Source organism: Indicator indicator, chromosome 24, assembly GCF_027791375.1.
Source record: "Indicator indicator isolate 239-I01 chromosome 24, UM_Iind_1.1, whole genome shotgun sequence".
Taxonomy (NCBI): Eukaryota; Metazoa; Chordata; class Aves; order Piciformes; family Indicatoridae; genus Indicator; species Indicator indicator.
In genome coordinates this window covers 16,846,331-16,872,292 of record NC_072033.1, presented here as the reverse complement: position 1 = coordinate 16,872,292, position 25,962 = coordinate 16,846,331, and the positions used below count along the sequence as shown (strand labels likewise).

Here is a 25,962-nt window from a genome sequence, read left to right as displayed (position 1 = left end):
AGAAATGATGAGTCAAGTGAAGCAGTACCTGCCCTGGTCCAGGTAATCACAGGGGGAGGGTGACCCTCAGCAGAGCAGGGAAAATCCACACTTTGTCCCTCAGTTGCTGTCTGATCAGTGGGAATGAGGAGAAACCTGGGAGAATCTGGAGGGGAAATCAAGGACTGAGCAGCAGAAAAAAACTCAGGCAGCAAGTTTGGGTTAGCTCTCCATTCATGGGAGGAGAACCAGTGACAGGGCTTAAATCCACCCCCTTGAGCAAACCCCAGAAATGTCACCTGGGGCTCCTCACCCTGTACTATGATCCTTGCTGTGGCCTGGATGGAGCCCTCGGTGTTGCTGGCATTGCAGTTGTACTGCCCCTGGTCTGAGAAAGTGACATTCTGGATGAAGAGTTCTCCAGAGCTGGCGATAGCAAAACGAGGGTCCTGTGGTAAAGAAGAGCCTGTGCCAAGGGTCCAGCTGATGCGAGGGTGGGGGTGCCCAGAGACTCCGCACTCCAAGGTGACGCTTTCCCCAATCAGCACTTCAGTGTTCTGTGGCTGGATCACAAAAGTGGGCTTGGCTGGAAGGAAATGAGCCCTTTCAGAAGCCAGAAGCTCTCCTGCCCACTCAGCTGTGGGCAGAAATTGTTTGGACTCCTCATGCAACCCAGCTAGCAGTCACCTGGCTCCTCCCTGGCCTCCAGCTCCTCACTGTGAGCAATTCCCCTAAGCACTACTTCCTACCACCTCCTCCCTCCCAGTTCTGGAGCCCCCCAGCTTCTGTGTCCCCTTCACCCTTAAGCCCTCTGTGCTGCTGAATTCCTCCCAGCCTCCAAACACCCTCCCCAGCCCCAAATTGCCGTCGATCTCTAAACCTCCAGTTTCCCACTCCCATGAGGAACCTCCCAAAGTTCAGCCCACCCTATCCCATAGGCATCCTCTTTCCCACCACACCAGGAACACCTTGGCACATACAAAGCTGGGACTGGCTCTGGCTTGGCTCCACTCCCAGCCCCAACCTCCTGAGGGGTGCCCAAGGGAAATTACCTGGGGTGCCAAAGTAGCGCAGCACAACTTCCTGAGTCTTCACCTCCCCAGCTATGTTCTTGGCCATGCACTGGTAGACTCCTTTGTCTGACTCCTTGGTGTTCTGGATCATCAAGGTACCATCCTGCAGCAGGTTCAGGCGAGTGTCATCTTTCATGTCAATCTCATTGCTGAAAAACAGCCACAAAGAGGCAAAACCTGAATGGAGTAGAAGCTGATGATCTGCCCCTGAGCCCCTGGGAGCAGGGGGACTTTGCAGACATTGGTGCTCCTTGGAGATATTCTGAGACTTCCATGAAATTTATAGCAAGAGTGATGATTTACAGCACTGAAGGTCAGCTCCAGCTCTGGCTTACACCCTGGGTGAGCTGCTGCTTCCCTCCCCATTGATTACAGATGACATTTATGGACCATGAGGAGAGCACTCTTGCCATTGTTCAGGGCAGCCTGGCCCAGAAGGCTCCTTCCCATCATTTACTAAGTGCAAATATAACAAGGAATTAATATTATTATTTCTATTCAGACAGACTCAAAGGCCTCAAGAGGGCACAAAGCTCTGAGCAAGTCACTCAGCACAGCTTGGACTCCAACCCAAGAACTGTGAAACTTCTTCCTTCTCTCTACAGTGACCTGTGACTCCTGGATCCCAGCCTGCAGCAGGTCAGGTCCCACTACTGCATCCCATTTGTCCCAGCACAAGGGAATCTTGGATGGCTGCAGAGGACTGAGAGGGAAGAAGGGACCTCTTTCTGCCCAGGACAAAGGTTGAATCCACTCTGCAAAGCAATCTGCTTGCTGGGCATTTATTTAACTCCTCTGGTGTCTATCTCGCTGCAGCCATATCTCACGTGAGGAACATTTATTATCATTCCCCCTCTGGCAGTGCTAGCTTTGGGAGCCTGCCAGCACTTCCCTAACAAACCTTCCCTTCCAGAGGGATTTAACTCAGCCATAAACTTTTGCTCTGTGCTGAAACTCTGCCTGGTGGGGAGTTTGCTGAAGAAGCAAACATGGATCATTTTTATTCGTAACCAAGCCTTGCTCAGGCTCCCACAGACAAGAAGCTCCTAAAGCAGTGAAGTGACTTCACTTGCACAGCTGCTGGAGCACAGAGGGTTTGATCCTGCAGCATTTCCCAGGAACACTTAGCATCTAGCAGAGCCTTGTATCTCTGGAGTTGCTGCATGGAATGAGGATCTCCAGGCTGCTTTACAAGGTCTGTCCTTCAGGAGAGCACAGTGATTTATTCTTTTCCCTTGGAGAGGAAAACAATACAAAAGCCAAAGTGTACTCAGAAAAACCTAGAGAGGAAAAGCATCCCAGCAGCTAAGGAAAGGCAAAGATGGTGCCTTAGAGCAACACAAAACACTCATTGGATTTTTCTCTTGCTAACAAGACAATTGCTTGCAGCCTGCAGATTGTGTTTGTGGGAAAGTTGCAAGCCCTTGGAATCCATTCCAAATGCAGATGAAATGTTTCCAGTGCAGAAGCAAACACCCGTTGGGTCAGGTGGCCACCAGAGAATGCTGTTAAAGGGGAGGTGGATAAACCCCAGGGACTATTTGTGAGGATTTCTCTTTTCATGTTGCATGAAACAGCTTCTACAGTTACAGGCAGTGAAGAGCTCAGTGCCTGAAAACCTCTGCTAGCCCAGGGCTCCTCCTGTGTGACTTACTTGTTGTGCAGCCAAATAATGGCAGGTTTGGGGTTGCCTTCTGCCCTGCAGGTGAAATAAACTGTGTTTCCCAAGAGGACGTCGACATCGTGGGGCTCAGAGGTGATGCGAGGTCTCTCTGTGGAAGAACATCCCAGCATAAGCCAGGTCAGAGCAGCACAAACCACCCTCAGCCCAGCCCAAGTGTAGAGACAAACACAGCCCCCAAGCCAGCAGGCCCCAAGCCAGCAGGCACCAGCAGAGCACAACCTGGGCACAACAGCATCCACCCAGAGCCACCCCAGCACTCCCAACCAGCACCAGCAAGCACAGCATCGTTCAGCTGAGCCTACTAAAAGCCCTGGAGAAATGATCATCTCCAGAGGTCCCTTCCAACCCCACCATGCTGGGAAGAGTCTACTCCTTAGATCACAAGTTCTTGGCTTGGCACTTTAACCCCAACAAGAGCACCAGAGCAGGATGAAACCCACCCCAGCCCCACAGTACCAAAAGCTGTTCCTGGGCAGATCTTCTCCCCTGTGAGCCATGGTGGGTTAAGATGGTGCCAGCAGCTCTGCACTGACTCAGATATCAGCTGCCTGCATCATTAGAGCTTGATGCTGAATTATGCAGCATTTGTCTTTCCCAGCTGGCACCAGACCAGCCTAAAAGCCTAATGCCAGCCAAATCTTCCCACCAGGTGCTCTGGATAATTTTCAGGCATCCCACTGTGTGCCCCTGCCTAAACCAGAACAAATTTACATTAATGGCTGTGCTGTGGCAGCAGGGGTTGCTGGGGGCAGCTCCTTGTGTGCCACATCCACTTCCAGTGAGTCTCACTCCATATGCCTCCCACCTGCTTCCTCTAGACCCTTCCCAGAAGCCCCTTCCTTGAAGATCACAGACCCTTTTGTGCCAGAATCACAGAATGGCAGGGGCTGGAAGGGACTTGTGGAGATCATCCAAGTCCAACCCCCCTGCCAAGGAAGGTGCACCTAGGGCAGGTCACACAGGAACACATCCAGGTGGGTTTGGAGTATTTCCAGAGACGGAGACTCCACCACCTCTCTGGGCAGCCTGCTCTAGGGCTCCAGCACCCTTCAATTAAAGAAGTTCCTCCACATTTAGATGGAACTTCTGATGTTCAAGGTTGTGCCTGCCACTGGGTACCACTGAACAGAGCCTTGTCGCATCCTCCTGTCACCCACCCTTGATCAGCATTGATGAGATCCCCCTCAGGCTGCTCTTCTCCAGGCTAAACAGCCCCAATCCTCTCAGCCTTCCCCCATAAGAGAGAGGTTCCAGCCCGCTCATCAGTTCAGCTCCCCAAGGCAGAAGGCAGGCAAAGGGTGGCAGGAGCAGTCGCCAGACCAAAGCCTGCCCCCACAGGCGGAGGGGTTTGAGCTCCCTCACCGCAGTTGAAATCCTGCGCGGTCAGGCTGAGGACAGAGCGGCCCTGAAGCTCCCGCGGCGCCTCGCAGCTGGCAGCTGTCTGGATACTGCCCTGCTCCGTGTACCTCTGCAGCAGCTCAGCCAACCACATCAGCTCACAGTCACACAGCAGGGCGTTGGAGTCCAGCCTCCTGCAAGGACAAGGAGCAGGCAGCTCAGCTCCCAGCCTCCTCCTGCTGCCTCCTCACGCAGGACACAGCAGGGGACCAGTCCCCTGGAAGGAAGGGTCACTTAGAATCAGAGAATCATGAAGGCTGGAAAAGCTCTCAAAGATCATCCACCCAGCTCCATCATGGCCACTAAACATCAAGTTTCAACCAGGAGAGGTTTAGGCTGGACACAAGGAACAATTTCTGACACCAAAAAGATTGTCAAAGCCAGGAACGGGCTGCCCAGGGCAGTGGTGGAGTCTCCATCCCTAGAGGGGGGTTTGAAGCTTAACCTCTCCAACCTAAACCTTCCCTGGCACAACCTGAGATACAGGGCAATGGGCACAAACTGGAACCCAGAAGGTTCCATCTGAACAGGAGGAGAAAATTCTTTGCTATGAGGGTGCAGAGCCCTGGAGCAGGCTGCCCAGAGAGGTTGTGGAGTCTCCTTCTCTGGAGAGCTTCCAAACTCCCCCTGGCCATTGTGCTCCTGGGCAAGCTGCTGTGGGTGCCCTGCTGGAGCAGGGGGTTGGACTGGGTGATCTCCAGAGGCCCATTCCAACCTTCACCACGCTGGGATTGTCTGACTTGGACTCCCCAGATTCCAGAAGGATGTTTGGTGGGTTCAAACCATTGTGAGGACTTCCCAGTAATGTTCATTCCTGTGGCACTGCTGAGCTGTAAGCAGAGTGCAGTTGGATTACAATTAGACACTAGTATAAAGAAACTACCAAGTGGTTAAATCAGTGCCCAATCAGCTCTGGGGTCCAATCAAAACTGTTTTATAAACTGAGCAGTGGCCTTAGAAGTGCAGCAACTAAAAGCTTTGCCAAGCAGGCACATTCTTCCTCAGGTCCTGGCCATTTGAACAAAGACGAACAATTGCTCCTTGCAGGCACTGGTTCTGACTTACAGTCGTTTGAGGGATTCCAGTTGAGAGAAGGTCCCTGGATGTATCCTGGAAATCTTGTTGTTGTGCAAGAATCTGCAACAGGAAAGCAACAGAGCAAAGCATGGCTGAGGGTTTGCACTCCACAGATGACAGCAGCCCAGGTCAGAACTCAAACACAAAGCTGCTCTTCAAAATGGAGCTGAGTCCTGAAAGGCTCTGTGCTTGTTTCCAGGAGCTGTTGGGATGTCATTCATTTGGGCAATGCAACCAGACCAAAGTGGAGAGAGGGTGGGGATTGGAAAGGGTGATGTAACAGGCTGAGACTGAAACCTCAGTCTGCTCCATGCTCTCCAAAGAGAGGAGAAAGGGCACAAAATCCCCACAGGCTAGACCCATCCTGTGTTTGCTGTGCCTGTCCCAGCTCCAGTTCAGAAGGGCACTTCTCTCCCCCCATGGAGAAGATGTGAAGATTTCACAGCAGCAGCCATCAAAGGAAGGCTCCAAGAGACACAGGACAGCTGATGCCCTGGGCTCAGGGTAGTTATTAACCCAAAGCCAGGAGTAAATCTAATTCAGACGACAATAGCCTAAGCTGGGCTTATCTCCCAAAAAAACCAAGGCAAGTTCTCACTTCTCCAATCACCTCCAGAAGGAGCTGTGTTTTCCTTGGGAGATTTTTCTTCTGACTTTATTCCACCCCAGTTTTTTGTTCACACTGCCCAAGAGTGACTAATGTTGACTTTCTGGTCTGAGCAAAACCCCAGTTGGCTTGGGCAGCTGTAGGGCTTTCTGCAGACTTATGCCTGCTTGGGTGGAAACATGGACATAACACACCAAGGGAAATCCTCTTCCCATGCTCAGTATGCCTTGGCAAGGACACACAATTCGCTTCTCCAAGGAAGGTCTTATTGGTTTTGCATTTCTCTCCATTTTTGAAGATCAAACCTCATGCTACCCAAATTGTTACACAAACCCAAGATTTTATTTCTGCCCTCTTTCTCCTCAGCCCTAGGAATGTCCCAGCTTTACTCACAGCCTTTCAAGTTTAGGCAGGTCACTGAAAGTCTCCAGCTTCAGGCTTTCCAGGTTGTTGAAATGCAGGTAGCTGCCACATAGAAAATCACAAAGGGCTGCCTTACAGATTGCACTTTAAGACAGAAGAACTTTCAACCTACCAACATCCACCAACTGGACACCACCCCTCTCAGGGCAGATGGAGAAGCCAGGATGAACTTGGGTGCCTCCACTTCCCCCATGCAAACAGAGCAGCCCATGCTGCCCATATCCTGTCAATCAGCTACTCTTAATGAACACAGAGGAGGACAGATTTGCTCTTCTCTGAAGCTTCAGACCACCACCTTCCCTGAGAAGGGTCCTGATGCTGTTAAGGGCCAGGATAAAACCACTGTCTATGGAGAGCCAGCAGCATCTGCTCCCATCTGAGACCGTCTGAGAATTTTCCCTGTCATGTGGAGCTGTCTTGTAGAGGGGGGCAGGAGCACAGGGCAGGGGCACAGCAAAGTGAATTCTGAATTCCTGCCTGAGATTGCAACCAGATGGCCTTTAGGGGTTGGTTGTTGGGCTTTACTTTTTTTCATTCCTGTATTCATGACATCAAGTATGGAATGCTCATTGTTCAAACACCACTGCAGCCAGCACCATCTCCTCTTGAAGCACTCTCTGCTCTCTCCCAGGTCTCCTGGCTGAGCTGGCTGATGAGGAACCAGCTTGTGCACAAGGCTGGTAGCACTCCTGTTATTGAGGCCACAGAAATCAGTGCTGGGACCTGCTCTTCACAAATGAAGCCAATGTAGTCTTGCAAAGCTGGAGGCTAAGACAGTAGAAGGTTCATCTTCCCCCTTGCTAAGGTTCTGGCACCTCACCCCTGGGAACACAACCCTGGGGTTCAGTGAGCTGCTGAATCAGCTCTGACACCCCTCACATTCAGCACAGACAAGACCTGTGTGTACTTACAGCTGTTCCAGGGAAGGGAGCCCGTTGAAGGCATGCTGTTGGATGCTCTGAATTTCATTTTTATAAAGGTAGCTTTCAAAAGAAAAGGAAGGGAAAAGCATCAGGCTGAGCATGGGAACAGCTATGAACCTCAACCCAAAGCAGAGCTTGCTGGTTGGGTCCAAGAGCAGTGTTTCATAGCTGTGACATTGACACCAGAAATTCTGAGCACAGAAAAGGTGTCCCTGACTGGCAAAGATCAGAAGTTCAGTCTCAAAGAGGTTAAGAAATGTGTTGAGCTACCAACTCACAGGTACTTCAGGTTCTCCAGGCCTTCAAAGGACCTCCTCACAATGTGTTTTATCTGGTTGTTGTTCAGCAGCCTGTTCAAATCAAGAAGGAAAAAGACAGCTGGTGAAGTCAGCACGTTTGAGACTGGGGGCATGGCTGTCCTTGGATAGCCACCAAAACAGCCCTGAACCTCTGCTTTGCAGAGCTAAAGGTTTAAAGAGGTTGGTCAGGCAAAGGCTGGGTTCTCACTCCAGCTAAGACAACGAGCAGGTTCCTCCCCCCGAGGTGCCAAATGCTGCCAGTAGCTGCAAGGTTCAAAGACTTCTCTCACCTTTTCCCACAGTGGTTTTCACCCCAAAGTTACCATTTTGGCCAAGAAATGGATGAGGGGAAGGAAGACAGGCAGAAGGCAGTGAAAGTGAGGGAGAAATCAAATCATTGCTGCCATTCTCAGAATCATAGAATGAGCTGGGCTGGAAGATCATCGAGTTCCAACCCTTCTGCCATGGGCAGGGACACAGCTACAGAGTCACAGAATCACAGCATGGCAGGGGTTGGAAAGGACCCCCAGAGATCATCCAGTCCAACTCCCCTGCCAAAGCAGGATCACCCAGGAATGCATCCAGGTGGGCTTTGAGAGTCTCCTCAGATGGAAGCTCCACAACCTCTCCACTAGAGCAGGTTGTTCAAGTCCATTGCCAGGCTTGGAGCCTCCACAACTTCTCTGGGCAACCCGTTCCAGTGTCTCACTGGGAAGAAGTTCTTCTTGATGTCTAATCTAAATGTATCTTCTCCAACCACACCATGCTGGTAAGTGACCTCCCACTTGTATGTGCAGCTGCCACGACCATGCATGCCCCTGGTGCCAACAGCAACAAACACCTTCCAGAACCACCACAGAGGTAACCACGGAGCTGGGCCCTACAAAAACCTCTTCTGCAACCACTGCCAAGCCCAACACCCAGAAATACAAATAAGTCACTCAAAAGTAGCTTATTAAGACACAACATTGAACTATCCACTGTGGCTGCTCAGCCACACTCCTCGTGGTGGCATGTAGGGAACTCAACTGCAGAGACACTTTTGGAAGACAGAACAGTAAAGGTCTGAGAAGAATCTCAGTATCCATGACTTGACCACCCTCTCTTCATTAGCTGTCCTGCCACCATGGAAGGACAATGCCACCTCCTCATGCCAAGTCTTTCCTGTGAGGGTGCTGGATCATACAGGCTGTCCAAGAATCTCCTGGAGAGATTCCGTATCATCCTGGGCAAGCTGCTGTGGGTGCCCTGCTTTAGCAGGGGCTGGGTTGGATGCTCTCCAGAGGTCCCTTCCAACCCTCACCCTGCTGGGACTGCACCCCATGCACCAACATTCAGGGGTGTTGGTGCCACTACCAAACTGCACACTGCCAGGGTTGTGGGCAAGCAGCTTGAAGAGGTTAAGGCAGAAAGCTGCTGGCAGGTTTCTGCCCAGCTGGAATCAATGGCTCAGGACACACACAGCTGAGGTTACACAAACCCACTTCACTCATGAGGATGCAAAAATGATGTCAAGTCCTTGGAACACACCATCCTGCTTTGGCAGCCAGAAATGCTGAGCGCAAATCCAGCCCCTGAGCACCAACCCAAAGTTTATTTGATGATTGAACACCCCAAGACTGGGATTGCTTGAGAGCAGCACAGGAGAGGGCCTTTTGCCTATTTACCCAGAGGACAAAGCCAACAGAGGCAGCAGCCATGCAGGCTTTCATCTCCAGCCAAGGGAGAACGGAGGCAGCTTGTTCTCTGCTCTCTGATCCTTGGCCCCACTTCTGAACATGCTAGATGGGCTGACAGATGGGTGCCAGCTCCCCTGTCCTTCCCACAGATACTACCACCTGGCCTGTGCCATGCAGCTGGCATTGGCCACTTGTTTCACAGGGGACATGAGAGAGTGACCAGGCAAGCAGGTCTTAGAGCAGGGTGACACCAACAGCCTGAGCAGCCTCATGCACCATCATGCTCTCAACTCCTCCACTGACCCTTTTTCTTCAGCGCAACAGGTTCAGGCCAGGACTCAAGCCCGGGGGGAATTTCCAACGGCAATGTGTTCTCTGATTGCATTTTAGTGCTATTTAAAACCATTAGCCTGAGTCTGTTTTGTTTTCTTGGCTATTGAGGCCAGTCCAAGGGGGTGTGGTCAGTGCCCCAAGGCAGAGCTCTGGGAGCTCAGCTGGCATGCAGCACCTCTTATCTCATCGTCTGATACTCAGACAGATGTCTTACTTGCCCAGGGAGAGGTTAAAGACCTATGGCAGAAGACATCTCCATTTCCTGTCTCAGGATTCCCCACTGCAGTCGAAGGATTCGTCCTGGCAACCCCTCACAAGTGAGAGGATTGATGAAGCTCAGCAGCCTCCACGTATTCCAGCTGCTGCTTTCGGAGAAAGCCACAACAGGACAGCCCAGCTGGTTCCTAGAAAGACTGTAGGTGGCTTGTGCCCAGCTAGGGCTGCCCCTCAGCTCCTGTGCACTTCACCCAGGCAAAGAAGTGTGCAAAATCCTGCCATGATCTGGGCATGGATCCCAGCTTCAGTCCATAAGAAACCCCCCAAATTCCTGCTAATGGGAAAGAGGATTGAAGGCTAAGATCTGCTGCTGACCAGACCTCCTGGGAATAGCCACTCTGGCAGACTGAAGCTGGGAAGATCAGTATCAGTTGAATCATGGAACGGGAATGGACCTTCAAGCTCATCCAGCTCCAACCCCCTGCCATGGGCAGGGACACCTCCCACCAGCCCAGGCTGCTCAAGGCCTCATCCAACCTGCCTTGAACACCTCCAGGCAGGGGGCATCCACAGCCTCCCTGGACAACCTCTTCCAGTGTCTCCCCACCCTCACTGTAAGAATTTCTTCCTCATCTCCAGTCTCAATCTGCCCTCTTCCAGCTCAAACCCATTGCCCCTCGTCCTGTTGGTACAAGCCCTTGTCAAAAGCTCCTCTCCAGCTTTCTTGCAGCCCCCTTCATGTCCTGAAGGCCACAAATGATGTGGCATTGCCCTTCGTGCCAGCTGGTGAAGAGCTCCATTCAGCAGTTGGACTGAGTCATACAACTTTTACTCCTGAAAAATTCTTCTGGGAGGTTTGAGATCTACAAGCATGACAAGATCCAGCCCTGATTCACTAAGAGTATTTTACATTCAGCTTCCTTTAGGTTTTATGTCCTGACCACCCCTCCCTTCTCCTTCCCCACCCTCTCGCTGGGTTGCCAGGTGCAGGCTTAAGTTGCATTCAGTGAGTTGTTCTCTGGTTTGAAGAATGTTTTAAATGATGTGAGAGTTCAGAGCTCAGGCTCAGACCATGCTCTCTTGCCTCTTTTCCTCTCACAAACCACATGCTGCAGTTATGGGGACATAAAATATGTTTTTTTCCTTCCCACCAGTAACAGAAATCATCTTGTAGGGTGTTTAAAGGGGGAGGGAAACTGAGTTTACCATTCAGCCCTGAGCTGTGCTTTGGTGGCAGAATGATCTGGAATAGCTATTTCCCATATTTGAGAGAGAAACTTTTAACTGATCCAAGCAGGCTCCAGCATCCCCTCTTTGCTGGCAGGAAGATGTTATCTGGAGCTACTGGAAGGTTCCATAGCCTCCATATCACTTCTGTTGTTCACCCTGAAAGCCTTTACAAGCAGCATCTCAAAGAGAGCTGCAAAGCTCACCAGAAGTGCCCCTTGCTGTCACCTCAGCAGGAGGAGAAACATGATGTGAGCAAAAGCTCAGGGAGAGGCACAAACAGTGATGTGGTCTCCACAGTCACAGCATCTCAGCATGGTGAAGGCTGGAAGGGACCTTTGGGGATGATGCAGTCCAACCCCTGCTCCAGCAAGGCAACCACAGCAGCTTGCCCAGGAGCACAATGGCCAGGGGTGGTGGAAGTTCTCCACAACCTCTCTGGGCAGCCTGCTCCAGGGCTCTGCACCCTCATAGCAAAGAAGTTTCTCCTCCTGTTCAGATGGAACCTCCTTGCTTCCAGGTTGTGCCCATTGCCCTTTGTCCTCTCCCTGGGCACCACTGAGAAGAGTCTGGCCCCAGCCTCTTGTTCCTCACCCTTCAGACATTGATCAGATCCCCTGCAGTCCAGTCCCTCTGGGCTCCTCTCACTGCCCACCTCCCTGCAGCCACTTCAAGGCTACAAAGGTTTCCTTATCAGGGTGGCTTCTAAGCTGTCGAACTCAGACACAGCACAGCCACCCTGCCCAAAAGGAGACACAGAACAGAAGCTGCACCAGAATCTGCTGCCCTTCCTCTGGCAGGCCAAAGCACTGCAGGAGAAGGCTCTTTCTAAAGTGTTTATTTGCTTATGCAACATTTATTGAAGTCCCAAGGCAGAGAGCTGCAAACTCAGAGCTCTGCATGTGGAACCTGAGCTACTCTGCTCTCCAAACCTCATCTTTCAACTGTTCTGGCCAAACCTTCCCAGCAAGTCTGTCAGGGATTTGAAAGGATTTCTTCTCTTTATTGCATGAAGACCTCGCTGAGTCGTCAGGCAAAAGTTTGCCATCTCTGAAACATCAGCAAATTCTTCAGCTCTTGTCAGTTTTGATGTGGGAATAGGACAAAACAAGAGCCCCTGCAGAGAAATTGGCTTGAGGAGGGTCTGATGTTGGCTCATTTTCTTAGCAAGCTCCTCAGCTGGGGGGATTTAACTCCTACAAGTGTGAGGAGAAGTGATTCTTCCAGCTGCTGGCCAGAGCAGGAGCTACAACCAAGCATACAAAGAACCACCTGCAGGGAAAGATTTTATAGTGGTGTAACAAGAGGGAAAGGTCTCAAGATGCAGCCAGGGAAGCTTAGGCTGGACATTAGGAAAAGGTTTTTCACTGAAAGGGTTCTCAGGCATTGGAACAGCTGCCAGGGAGGTGGTGGAGTCCTCATCCCTGGAGGTGTTTAAAAGCAATGCAAATGTGATGCCTTGGGACATGACTTGGTAGAGGAGGGTTAATGGTTGGACTTGGTGACCCTGAGGAATTTTTCCAGCCTAAAGGATTCTGCAATTCTGTGGTTTGCAAACCCAAGTAATTTTCAGCATTCCCATGTAAAAATGCAAGATGTTAGAGCAATGTTTCATCCAGCCCAGGATTCCAGCTCAGAGCAGGGCTGCAGGACAGTGCTGGGAGAAAGCAGGAGGGTCTGCCCTCCAGCTCTGCAAAGCACATTCCTCTCACTGCCCTGCATCAAGTGAGGCATGTTAGAGGGTACAATCCTGCCTCTTCCCTCTCCTAGCTGTTGCTGGTCTTGAGGTCCCTGTCCAGGAGGGTTGGAAAAGGAAGGCAAAAGGAATTGGAGACATTCCTGGAGCACAACCAGGTATGACAGAGGGCTAGGTCTGGCCACCTCAGCCAGGCTGCATGTCTATACCCAGCTTTAAGCAGAGGGGCAGGAGTCAGGAATCACAGAATTGTTTGGGTTAGAAAAGCTCTCCAAGACCATCCAGTCCAACATCAACCCAACCCCACCATGGCCACTAAACCATGTCCCAGGTGCCATGGCCACAGGTTCCTTGAACTCCTCCAGGCATGGTGACTCCACCACCTCCCTGGGCAGCCTGTGCCAGTGCCTGACCACTCTTGCAGTAAAAAATGTTGCCTAATCTCCAACCTTACCCTCCCCTGGCACAATTTCAGGCCATTTCCTCTCATCCTATCACCTGATACTGGGGAGAAGAGACCAAGCCCCACCTCAGGCAACAGAAGCCTGGCAGCTGTCAGGGACCTGCCTAGGGCAAGGCACTGGCAGGGCAGGAGCTGGGTGGAGCATCTCTGCAGCTCCAGGCCTGCCAGCAGCCTTCATGTCCCCAGAGTCCAGCTGAACCTCGCCTGCAGTCCTGCTGGGCTGATACCAAACATCTGTCTGCAGCACACAGATGACATCATCTGGAAGGGTTTCTGGGCTCAGGAGAGCTTCAGGGGTGGAAGAGCAGGGCTGGAGATCCAGATGCCTCAGCAGAGCTTTGTGATAAAGTAAACCCCTGTGGACTCAGGCTTTATTTTCTCTCTCTAGATATTTCAGCCTCATTTATCACCTATCTGACCCCAGGCTCAGATGGCAGGAATCCAGCCAAAATATCCTTCCTCTCTATTCTTTTTTGGGAATTAAGCACCACGTGGTGCTGGTTAACAGCCTGCCATGGGCTGTTCTGTGCTCTGGATGAGCAGCAGCATTGGCCAGGAAGTTTTCAAGCAGCCTACCAGTTACACATCTCTCCCAGGAGCAGGGACTTGGGCCATGACCAGGGTGCTCTGAAGCGTCCTGCAGTCGTGGTTTGGCCAATCAGTCCCACACAGAGTGGAACAAGCTCTGGCAAATACTGATTTTCAAAGGACAGCTTTTGAGCAGGGCTCTGTGATGAAGCCCTGCTGCACCCCCCCTGCTGGGTGTGATCTCCTCCCTGTAGGGTCACTGGGTGGAACTTACAGAGTGCTGAGGCTCTTCAATCTCCGGAAGGCTCCAGGCTGTATCTCCTTGATGCGGTTGAAACGTAAATCCCTGAAAGCAGAAAACATAATCAGAGCTAAAGAAGCCATCAGCAACCAGCATCACCCATGGGAGGGAGGAGGGCTCTTGGGAGAGTCACAGAATCACAGCATGGTAGGGGTTGGAAGGGACCTCTGGAGATCACCCAGCCCAACCCCCCTGCCAGAGCAGGATCACCCAGAGTAGGTCACACAGGAACACATCCAGGTGGGGCTGGAAAGTCTCCAGAGCAGGAGACTCCACAACCTCTCTGGGCAGCCTGCTGCAGGCTCTGGCACCCTCACAGGGACAAAGTTTTCCCTTCTATTCCTGTGGCACCTCCTCTGCTCCAGCTTGCCCCCAGTGCCCCATGTGCTGTCCTTGGACATCCCTGAGCAGAGCCTGGCTCCAGCCCTGCACATCTTTATCCCCAGCATGAGGGCAGCCCTCAGGCTCCTCTGCTCCAAGCCCCAGCTCCCTCAGCCTGCCCTCACAGGAGATGTTCCACTGCCTGCAGCAGCTCTGTGGCTCTTGAGTCCATCCTACCAGGACTATGTGAGCTGGAGAAATGGAGGCAAAGACCAGGGAAGGAAGAAAGAGCAGGGACAATGCCTGTTTGCAAACTCAGCCAACAGCCAGGACAGGCCTAAACTTCCACAATTCACTTTAATTTCATAGGAAACTAAAGACTGAAAAGGACCCAAAGGATCCTTTCCAAAGTCTGCTGCTCAGACCCCAAGTGCAATTAGCCATGCAGCTCCTTCTGATCTGCAGAGGAATGCATCTCACCTCACAGAGCCATTCACTTTCTCCTTAGCAAAATTAACTTTGCCCTAAAATGGTTAAATGTGATCAAATCACCTCACAGGGCGAGCATCTCTCCCTGTGCTCCAAGGCTCAGACCAGCTTATCACTGCCTGCATTTCACATTTGTGCCAACTTCAATTAGAATTAGTGCAGTCCAGGGGATTCTGGCAAATTTCTGGTTGTAGCTACATCAACTTGGAGCCCTGAGAGGTGGGGGTTTGGATTGTTGAGGAGGTATCAACTAAGGGCTAAGTGGTTTAACCTGGGGAACAAAGCAGAAACACTCCTGTGGGGAACATGCATTGGTTTGACACCTTCCACAGTCTAGTGTGGGAAAACAAGTCCCAGAGGAGTGACAACCCTTCCAACCCTGTCTGATTCTAGGATTCTATGACAAAAGGATTTGTTGCTGCTTGTTTCTATCCAAAGCACAATGATGAATCTGCTTTTACTTTTTTCTCCCACCTTGCCCTGGTCTCCCACATTTAGAGGGCACACAGCTATTTCTTGGTTTAAGGCAGCCTTTTAAGAGGTAAAAACCACATCAAGATGCCCCCTGAGCAACCTAGGCCAGTGGATGGTGTCCTGGCCCATGGCAGGGGGCTGGAACTGAGTGATCTCAAAGGTCCCTTCCAACCCAAACCATTTGGTGACTCTGCTGATTAGTGCAAATTTCTGATGACAAGTCACAGAGCACTTAGAGGCAGAGCTGAAAACAAGAATTCTATCCAAAGCTACAAGCTCAACCTTTGTTTTCAGAAGAGGCACCAAGAAGAGCCATGGTCTGTGGAAAAGGAAGGAGAGAAAGAGGTGAACTCATCACAGGTGGCTGGAAACCTGAACTGAGAGTGAGGATGCAGAGAGCTGAAGCATCTTTGAGCAAGTACTTGAGAACAGAATCATAAAGGTTAAGATGTCCAAGATCATGGAGCCCAGCCCTTACCCCAGCACTGCCAGGGCACCACTAAACCACATCTACACAGCTTTAAAACCCCTCCAGGGATGGGGACTGCACTGCTGCCCTGGGCAGTCTGGGCCAGGCCTTGACAACCCTTTTGGGGAAGAAATTGTTCCTCATGTCCAACCTGAACCTCCCCTACAACAACTTGAGGCCATTTCCTCTTGTGCTATCATAAATACCAAGGTTAACAAACCCCTCAGGTGGGCTGCAGGTGAGACAGACATCAGTCACATATGGTTTAGGGGGATGGATGCTGTCCAGGAGGCAGCTGGATGAACTTAGCATACCCTTGTTTGGGTTGGAGAAGCCCTCTGAGATCAAAGCCAGCTGCTGACCCAACCCCACCATGGCCACCAAACCATGGCCACAGGTACCATGGCCACAGGTTTCTTGAGCACCTCCAGGGATGGGGACTCCACCACCTCCCTGGAGAGCCTGTGCTAATCCCTGACCACTCTTGCAGTGAAGAAATTTTTCCTAATCTCCAACCTAACCCTGCCCTGGTGCAACTTGAGGCCATTTTCTGTCATTTTAGACTGTTCTGTTCCCTGTACTCAAGACAGCAGCTTCCTCCTTTCCAGTGCATTAAGATAACCCCAAGAGGTTTTGCTCATCCATCATGTTTTTTTTTTTTCCTCCAGACCTTGCCTTAACCTGAAGCTTAGGTGATGATGAAGGCCACAGAGGGCTGCACTGGGCAGTTCATGGCTTTATGTGTTTGAGAGCATTCCCTGGAGTTTGTCCCCTCTTCCACAGGAATGTTTGTTTCTCTCTGTTCCCAGGGCATTCACTCTGGAAATGTTTCTTTTCCTGAACAAGGAGCTTTTCATGGGGACCCACCACACAGCTGCTCCCATGCCAGCCCTTTCCAGCTGGTGTGAGCACCAGCAGCTGGGTTCCCTCACTCCCTCCTGCTGCTTTTCCACCTTGGAATGTGCAAAATGGGGGGAATAAAAAAAAAAAAAAACAACCCAATCCCCATTGTGATTTAACCCTCCTCTGTGATTTCAAGACTTGGCAGTCTGGGGTTAATCATTGAATCAGGGAATGGTTTGGGTGGTAAGAGAGCATTAAAGCTCACCCAGTGCACCACCCCCTGCACTCAGCAGGGACATCCCCAGCTAGAGCAGTTTGCTCACAGCCCCAAACAACCTGACCTGCAATGGTGCCAGCTGCCACCTCTCTGGGCAACCTGGGAGAGGGTCTCACCACCCAGTTCCTTCCTTCTCTCTGGTTTGAATCTCCCTCTTTGAGTTCAAACCATCCTCCCTTGTCCTGTCCCAATAGACCCTGCTCAAAACTCCATCCCCAGCTTTCTGCTCACCCTTTGAGCACTGCAAGGCCACCAGAAGGTCTCCCTGGAGCCTTCTCTTCTCCAGGCTGAACAACCCCAACTGTCTCAGCCTGGCCTCACAGCAGAGGGCTTTCAGCCCTCCCAGCATTGCTGCAGCCTCCTCTGGCCCTGAACTAACAGCTCCAGGTCTCTGCTGTGCTGAGGACGCCAGAGCTGGCCCCAGCCCTGCAGGTGGGCAGGCAGAGCACAGCAGTAGGATATTACAAGATACCTCTCTCCAAGGAAGAAGGAAGCTGCTGCTGGGGGATGTCAGGTCCTCTTCTACCTTCACACACAGTGCCTGGAGTCCTGGGAGAGCAGCTCTCCTCCATCACACAGTCCTGACCCTTCCAGACAACAACAGCTCAGGTGGCTGAGTAGAAAATCCCACCAAAGCTTCACGCCAAAGCACCACAGCTCTGGCAGGACACTGGGATGGAACATGTGGATCATCTGGGATCACCTGTTCTGGCTGCTGGAACTCCTAACCCAAGGATTCCAGAATTTGTGAATGGATGGGGAAAGAGCTCTTTAGGGAGTGACACTTGAATCTTGCTGACTCTCAGCTGCTGCCAGAACAATCACTCCTGACAGTGCTGTGTTAACTAATGGGCAGTAATTAGCACTCAGAGCCTGCCCTGGCTTTTAAAAGAAACTTCCACTTCTGTTGAATCAATTTAGGCTTTTACAGAACCCTCTGACACTATGTCAGCTAAGCAGATAATTAGCTGCCAGAGGTGTTTCACTGCAGCTCCATGGAGGTTACTGGCTTGGTTCCATTAAAGCATCTTTGGAGTGCAAGACCTTGTGCACATGGATTGGTGCTGGCAGTGCTGGACCATTCCACCCAGGGCTGGTTGAGGAAGGGGCAGCCACCCACCCACTAGCAACAAGGACACAGGAGAAGGACCTGGACCTGCTGGAGTGAGTGCAGAGGAGGCCACCAAGATGACCAAAGGGCTGGAGCACCTCTGCTGTGGGGACAGGCTGAAAGTTGAGGCTGTTCAGCCTGGTTAAGAGAAGGCTCCAGGGGGACCTTAGAGCAGCCCTCAAGAGCCTGAAGAGGGCTGCAAGAAGGCTGGAGAGGGACTGTTCAGAAGTGCTTGGAGTGACAGGCCGAGGGGCAATGGTTTGAAACTGGAGCAGGGCAGATTTAGGTTGGACATCAGGAGGAAGTTCTGCACAATGAGGGTGGTGAAATACTGGAACAGGATGCCCAGGGATGTGGCTGAGGCCCCTCCCCTGGACACATTCAAGGTCAAACTTAATTGTGCCCTGAACAACCTGATCTAATTGGGGATCTCTCTGCTCACAGCAGGGGGGTTGGACAAGGTGGCTTTTGAGGGTCCCTTCCAACCCAGTGCAATCTGTGTGTGAGGGAAGGTGGTTTTACAAAGAGGGCAGACATCAAGGTTCCTTTCAGTGTTTCCCAGGGAAGGAAGAGTGTGAAAGACATCCTGAAGACAATTTTAGAGTTAAGTTGTCCATAACTAAGCAGCCCCAGAACATCCATCAGGAAGATGCTCATTTCTCTTCCTTATCCACAGAGCTAGCTCTGCAGGTTCCTCTGTCCTGCCAAACAGCTTCAGTCCTGTCAGGAAGGAAAAATTGCCTTGCTGAGATGGCAATGAAGTCTTCCAGACTCACTGTCATCAGCTCCCCAACTCAGGAATGTCCCTATCACACATAAGCCCCCAAATGGCTTTAATAAATGACAGCCTTCATCCCCAAATCCCTACATGGACAGCTAAGTGTTGTCATCTCTGCTCAGCAGATGAGGAGGCCACAAGGAGGCTCAGTGCTGGGTTTTTTTTGCCAAGTCCTGGTTATTTTGGGGTTTACTAACTGAAGGCATCAAGATTTCAGAGAGTGAAGAGGAAAGAAAATATGTTCAGAATGGAAAGAGCAACACCCAAATGATCTGCTGATGGATGGAGCTATGCAGAGCAAGCAGTGCTGCTGCTCTCTCTCACTGCCACACAGTTTGGGACTCAGGATGGGCACTCGAGATTTTAACTAAGAAAGGCCCACAGGGGTTCCCCCTTGGGGACCACCCTTTGAAGATTTCAGCTGCCACAAAGAGGGCTCAGTTGTCCTGCCCTGCTGAGACCTCACCTCCAATACTGGGTCCAGTTCTGGTGTCCCCAGCATAAGAAGGACACAGAAATGTGGGAGCAAGTCCAGAGGAGGCCACAAAGAATCTCCAAGGGCTGGAGCAGCTCTGCTGTGGGGACAGGCTGACGGAGCTGGGGTTGTTCAGCCTGGAGGAGAGAAGGCTCCAGGGAGACCTAAGAGCTGCCTTCCAACGGCTGAAGGTGGCTACAAGACAGCTGGGAGAGACTTTTTACAAGGCCTTGGAGTGACAGCACCAGGGGCAATGGTTTGGAATGAGAACAGAGCAGATTTAGATTGGATGTGAGGAACAAGTTCTGCACCAAGAGGCTGCTGGAACACTGCAGGAGGTTGCCCAGGGAGGGAGTTGAGGCTCCATGCCTGGAGCTATTCAAGGTGAGGCTGGAGAAGGCTCTGAGCAAGCTGCTGAAATGTGCTTCTATAAACAGAGCATGCAGGAGGCTTTGGTCACCTCAGAAAGGTTTAATGAGGATTAAATACTGCAGTGAAAGAAGTCAGAAAGAGCTCCCACCTGGCAGATGCAGAATGTGTAGGAGTGCATTTAATGGCTGCATGCAAGGCTATCACAGACAGAGGAAATGAGTAATGCTCTCTTCAACTCAAAGAGCACGACAGAGACCACAAAGGGAGCAGCATTTCCAAGAACTCATTTGCCCTGTGAACCTTTCCCTAACAACTGCAGACGGTCCCTGATCCAACGTCTGCTCCGTCAGGCTGTGAGCTGCACGCAGTCCCACTATAGCTTCCCTACTGCAGTGTAATCACCCGAGGGAGGAAGAAAGGGACTGAGTGGCCACCAAACAGGCAGCACAATGGTGAAGGGAAGAAAAAAAACCTTGTCAAGCTGGCCATGCTTACCCTGCCCAACTAGCAGCCAGGCCTGTGAACAATTGAGTCACCTTCTGTTGGTGCCAGCCATGCGCTGAGAGCCCTTTGCTTGTGCCCTCAGCTCCGCTCCTCCAGCAGCACTCATTAGCAGCAGTGCATCAGTGCAGAGAGGAGAGTAAGCCAGGGATAACTGGATTGCAGCCCATTAGCTGCCAGCCAGAGGGGAACTTCTTTCCATGAATTTCTTCTTCTCATGCCCACACGTCTCAGAGTTTATTGTTTTAAATGTCAGCTGTAGAACAAATGGCTCAGAAGGTTACAGACCTACTGAAATGTCCTGGTGCATGTTTCACAGCTGTTCCCTCCTTGGGCTGCTGCCTGGAATTGCTGCTTGAATCCCAGCAGTGACCAGCAGATCACATCTGGATAATCATGTTCCAGCTGAGCAGACAGCAGCCAAAATACCTTTGCAGTTCTGCCCCAGGAGGTTTTCACAGCTTCCTTCTCCATACACACGTAGCCATCCCTGCCACCCTCTTCCCCTCTCAGGATACAGCCAGCAGGCTTCCCTCCCAGAGAGAAATAGTCCATTGGTAAACCCAGACTTTGGGCCAGATCCTCAGCTGCACCCAGCTGGGCCTGGGAGGGGAGGAGGGACATGGTGACCATAGAGGAGCCAGTAACAGCTCATCAATCCTGGAACTGGTTCCATGCCAATCCCAGCATCACTGGGAGAAGGCTATGGGCTGCTGGAAGTGAAGCCAGCTGGCTGCAGCCCTGAGGGGGCCATCTGCCAGTGGGGCTTGTTGGAGCACAGCCTGTGCCGGCTACAAGGCTTCCCCACTCTTCAAGGATTGCTAGAGAGAGGGTGGCATGGAGTCATGGGGGTCAGAAAGTCCCAAATTCCCAACTTCAAAGCAAAATCCATCTGGAAAATGCAGCTGTTCCATGAGGGAATCGAGCTGGAGCTTGGGGCTGGTGCTTGGATCTGCAGTCACTGCCTTGGTCCTGTTCATACCAAAGGGCAAATGTGGAAAATAGCTCAATCCCACATTTTCCACTCAGAATAACTCCACAAACAGGACTGTTCTTGCTCTAGTTCTAAACCTCCCCTCTGACACAAGGGTCCTCCCAGGAGGAAGATCAACAGGGACACAACAGGATGCTGGCTGGCAAAGGCATCTGCATGCACCAGAGCTTCAAGGTTTTTTCTTGCCACACATCGCACAAAGGCACAGGATCTGCCAACAGGGAACACTTCCCAGGCTCCAGTGTCTGTCTGTCTGTGGGGATCTGTGCTCATCAGTTTGGGGTTTGGTCACAGTTATGCAGGCAGGACTAAAGGAGAATATTCCAGATCAATCTCTTCAGAACACACTGCTCTGTTAATGCAGTTTTCTCATTTTGGACTGTTAGTACTTTTCTATCTTATACCTATGCCCTTTAGCAGTTTAAATCCTGTTTCCCCCTCCCTCTGGCTGAAGATGTCCCTGCTGTCTGCTGGGGGGTTAGATTACAACACCACAGCACATTAGGGGTTATCTTGCTAAAATCAAACAGTGGGAGGGTAAACAAAAGACTATAATATTTCAAGATGTAGGGGAATAGGGGGAGACAAAAGTTTGTGACAATTGAGTGAGTCACACTGTGCAGATTGTTGTAGGGCAGATAACTACTGCCCAGTGTCCCATACAGTACTGACCACTCCCACACTACCCAGTTTGCAAGAAGCCACAGAGCACTGACCAGGTCCACCACCGGCCTAGGGAGGAGGCAAGCCCAGATGCACCACATCAGGATGACTGTGGGTAGCCCAGCTGCCATCAGTGTCCCACCAGCACAGCTCTGGCAGCTGTAGCAAGTGTAGACATTCTCCTGTCTACCACTAGTGCTGGAACCTCTGTGGCTTCCATCTGCCAAAGCAGGTCTGGGTGGCAGCATCCTGCCTACATTGGGTTCCTTAGGCTGCCAGCAGAGAGAATGCTGCAGCAGTATCAGGGAGAGAAGTTCTGGGGAGCACACATTAGGTGTGTGAGAGGCACAGGGAAAAGATTCTCTAACTGTCGTGGAAAGCACTTTACAAGGGTCTTAAGGAGTGGTTAACTTTAAGCAGGATGAGTACAAAGAGAAACTTTTGACAAGTCTTTCCTACCGTTTACAGAAAAGCTCCTTCCCAACCAAGGGATCAGCCCAGAGTAGCACAAAGGGAAGAGTTTTGTCCCCTGCCACTGCATCTTAAAGCTGCCTTGAAGTTAAGAATCACAGGGAAGTGCTCTTCTGGATCTGTCAACTGTTTAGGAAGCTCTAAGCATTAACTGCCCCTTTTTACCTCTGCCTTTTCCATCCAGACTCAGCCAGCAGCTCCCTCACCGCCAGTGACTTTAGTTCTGAAGGACTCTGTCACCAGTTTGGTTTGTGTAATTCAGCTAGAAACTGGAAAAGCAGCACCTAAGGAGTGGGTTAGAAATGCTGCTGCCTGTGCCAGAAGAATGTTTGTTAAGTACAGACAAAGTTGGAGCTGCTGCATTTCCCCTCTCTCCCACACACAAAGCCTCCTCAGACATTAGCTCTGCACATCTCTATAAGCTCAGTTGAACACTGGTGACCTTTGCTTCTCCAACCCCCCTTTCTAGTGACATTATTCTCCCCACATTCCCCAGTCCCTTGCTTGCCCTGGTAATGATTAACTGAAGCCAAAGGAAGCAAGTTCTGTTTCACGCTTTAAAAGCACGAAGCTGTTTGTGATGCAGACAATGCTGCAGGAAAAAAACAGAGGCTAAAAAGCATCTCTTTGGCCTTGACTTTTTCTTTCCAGAGCCCAAGGAGGTAAGAAAGGCAGTAAAATGAAACAGCTACTCACAGGATGCTCGTCTGGGGCGGGATGTCAGGGATGCTTTCCAACATCAGATGCATGCATCTCACTGTAGTCCTGAAGCACAGGCAGCGACTGGGACAGGAGCAGGAGAGACTGGACAAGAGAAGCAAGAACAGAAAGCCTGGGAGAGCTGCAGAGGTGAGCAGCATGGTGTTTGCTGCACTGGATTTGCCTCAATTCCGAGCTGCAGGGAGCTGACAGGGAAAAAAAAAAAAAAAGAAAAAGAGTTTCCCAGCACTGAGGTCCAGGAGGAGGGGACTCATCAGCATGTGTTTGTGATTAAATTAAGGCACTTCGACAGTCCAGCCACCCACCCTCTCTGCCATTAAGCACATCACTGAAGACCAGCCTGTTCCCACCCACTTTAACTGAGGTGCTGAACCCCAAACTCTTCATTTGGATTTCATTTTGCCTCCTTACTTATTCTGAACAGAAAATTAACTCCCCACCTTCTCCTCAGGCATCCATATGAATCTTCATGGATAGTGACCACAAAACGACCCTGGGCTTCCAGAGCTGAGCAAGGATGCAGATGGCCCAGGGTCAAGTTTGATAATGGCAAAACTTTTGCCTTAGCACATTAAGGACAGTGTCTTATCTAAGAGCCTGTCAAAGCCATCAGGCAGCAGGGCTCTGAGGGTAGAGGCTGTCTCCTATTACATGTGGTTATAACATCCAGCAAGAAGAGGTCTCCAGCCATTGGTGGGAGCAAGAAAAGCTACAGATAAGAGATTTTAAAAGGGAGATCATCCACAGAGATAAAAAGCCTGCAAATAAAGGAAAGAAAAAAAACCCACAACAAACCCAAACCAACCACAACCCCTCCCAATTAAGTACATTCTGCAGTAAAAGCTGATTAGTGTCAAACAGTTTCTAAACTAGTAAAATTTCTTTTTTCCAGGGATGTCATCCAGCAAAGTGGTGGGATTTTGGAGAAATTGAAGACAGTTAAGGGTTGGAGAGGAAAACAAACACTGAAATCAACTGGGATTGAACTGGAGGAAGTGCAGAGCTCAGCTTGTTCCTTCCACGGGAGGATAAAGCTGAGATGCAGGAGGGACAACTTGTCTCCAGGTGAATTACAGAATGGTAGGGGTTGGAAGGGAACTCTGGAGATCATCCTGTCCAATCTCTCTGCCAGAGTAGGGGTACCCACAGCAGCTTGCCCAGGATCACAATGTCCAGATGGGTTTTGAATGACTCCAGAGACAGAGACTCCACCGTCCTGAGAGTAAAGTAGTTCCTCCTCATATTAGATGGAATTTCCTATGTTCAAGTTTGTGCCTGTTACCTATTTTCCTTGGCTGGGTACCACTGAAATGAAGCCTGGTCCCATCCCCCTGACACCCACCCTTTATGTATGGATCAGCACTGATGAGACCCCCCCCTTAGTCTTCTCTTCTCCAGGCTAAAAAGCCCCAAGTCCCTCAGCTTCCTTTCATAAAAGAGAATCTCTGGTCTCCTAATTCATCACATTTTGCTGCTATAAAGAAATGACAGCTGTGGCTTCAGCAGGAGTGAGAGGATTTAACCCTCATGAGGACAGAAAAGTGCTTTAGGAATTCCCAACATGGCATCACCCAACCATTCCACATCACCTGGTAGAGCAGCCAGAAGTTTCCCATCAATCTGCACACCTGCTTTGGGCTGTAAGCTACAACAGAAGGAAGACAACACAGCACTTGAGAGTGACATGTAAACCTCCTTGGTTCTCTTCTCCCTTCAGATTGCTATGTGAGCATTTTGGGGACAGAACCTTGGGGTTTGGGGTCTCACTTACATGTCATAGGTGGGAGATGTATTTTTTCCAGCTACCGAGGGCATTATACTGCAGGTTTCCTGCACCTAGCCCTCAGGGGATCTGTTCTTTGCTCGCCCTGACATCACTGAGAGCTGAGGAGCTCGACTCCTCCCAGCTCTCCTGCGGACCCAACTCACGGCTTGAGCGCAGCGTCCCCTAGCGGCCACCCAGCCCCTGCCTGCGAACTCAGGGTGCCAGAGGCCAAAGACCTGCTCCAGGCTCCAGCTGAGGGCAGACAGCTCCAGCGGAGGAACAGCTTCCAAGTCCAGTTTGAGAAGTGCACTGAGTGCATTCTTCATGTGCGGCAGATGAGACAATGCAGGCAGTGCCGTCAAAGGCCCCAAGACTTCAGCCATGTTCTTCCAGCCTGGTTGCTCTCCATATCATCTCTTTCCAAACCAGACAGAGCTCTGTTAGGATACAGCTACTCAGGAGCTGCTCTGTGAAGAAGTAGCTCCAGGAAAATAGCCAAAACTGCTCTCTTCAAAGCACACTTCAGAGTTTAGGGCACTCATCACCATCAAGTGAAGCGTGACCAGCAGGACAACAGAGGGGATTCTGCCCCTTTATTCTGTTCTGCTGAGACCTCACCTGGAATATTGCCTCCAGTTCTGGTGTCCCCAGCATGAGCAGGACACAGAGCTGCTGGAGAGAGTCCAGAGAAGGCCACAAAGATGACCCAAGAGCTGGAGCAGCTCTGCTGTGAAGATAGGCTGAGGGAGCTGGGGGTGTTCAGCCTGCAGAAAAGAAGACTCCAGGGGAACCTTAGAGCTGCCTGCCAGTACCTGAAGGGATCCTACAGGAAGGCTGCAGAAGGACTTTTCATGAGGATGTCTAGAGACAGGACAAGGGGGAGCAGGGTTAGACTGGAGTTGAGGAAGAAGTTCTTCTGTACAAGGGTGGTGAGAGTCTGGAATAGGCTGTCCAGGGAGGCTGTGGCTGCCTCCTCCCTGGGAGTGTTGAAGGCCAGGCTGGATGAGGCCTTGAGCAGCTGCGTCTAGTTGAGAGGTGTCCCTGGGCATGATGGGGAGATTGGAGGAGATGATCTCTGAGTTCCCTTCCAACCTGAACCATTCTGTGATTCTGGGATCAGGCTGCTCTACAAACACCTTGCTTCTGCCTGCATCTTGGTGCATAAACTCTGAGCACTAAACAAATCTGCAAAACCAATCCCTTCCAGGTTCATTCCTGTTGCTGACAGAGAGCTGGGCTGGCCACCAGCCATGTGTCTGCAGGAACTGCCTTTGGAATCCTAGTTCAGTGCCTGGCAGCTCCTGGGAGGGTTGAGGGGCATTTCCTGCTGCTT

At 51.1% G+C, this 25,962-nt stretch overlaps 1 protein-coding gene across 3 annotated transcripts in view; it reads right to left on the bottom strand.

Annotated features, from left to right (window-relative positions):
- The window catches only part of LOC128975069 (peroxidasin homolog), a 36,146-nt gene extending 13,142 nt beyond the window's left edge, over positions 1 to 23,004 (bottom strand). For all 3 annotated transcript variants that reach the window (XM_054391865.1, XM_054391866.1, XM_054391864.1), the window contains exons 1-11: positions 22,841 to 23,004; positions 13,880 to 13,951; positions 7,443 to 7,514; positions 7,153 to 7,224; positions 6,212 to 6,283; positions 5,200 to 5,271; positions 4,099 to 4,268; positions 2,707 to 2,824; positions 1,032 to 1,201; positions 293 to 565; positions 29 to 145 (exon numbers count right to left, since the gene is read on the bottom strand). In XM_054391865.1, coding sequence (XP_054247840.1) covers positions 29 to 145; positions 293 to 565; positions 1,032 to 1,201; positions 2,707 to 2,824; positions 4,099 to 4,268; positions 5,200 to 5,271; positions 6,212 to 6,283; positions 7,153 to 7,224; positions 7,443 to 7,514; positions 13,880 to 13,951; positions 22,841 to 23,004 — 1,372 coding nt within the window. The remainder of the gene's footprint in view (positions 1 to 28; positions 146 to 292; positions 566 to 1,031; positions 1,202 to 2,706; positions 2,825 to 4,098; positions 4,269 to 5,199; positions 5,272 to 6,211; positions 6,284 to 7,152; positions 7,225 to 7,442; positions 7,515 to 13,879; positions 13,952 to 22,840) is intronic.
- Between the last annotated feature and the right edge of the window lie 2,958 nt (positions 23,005 to 25,962).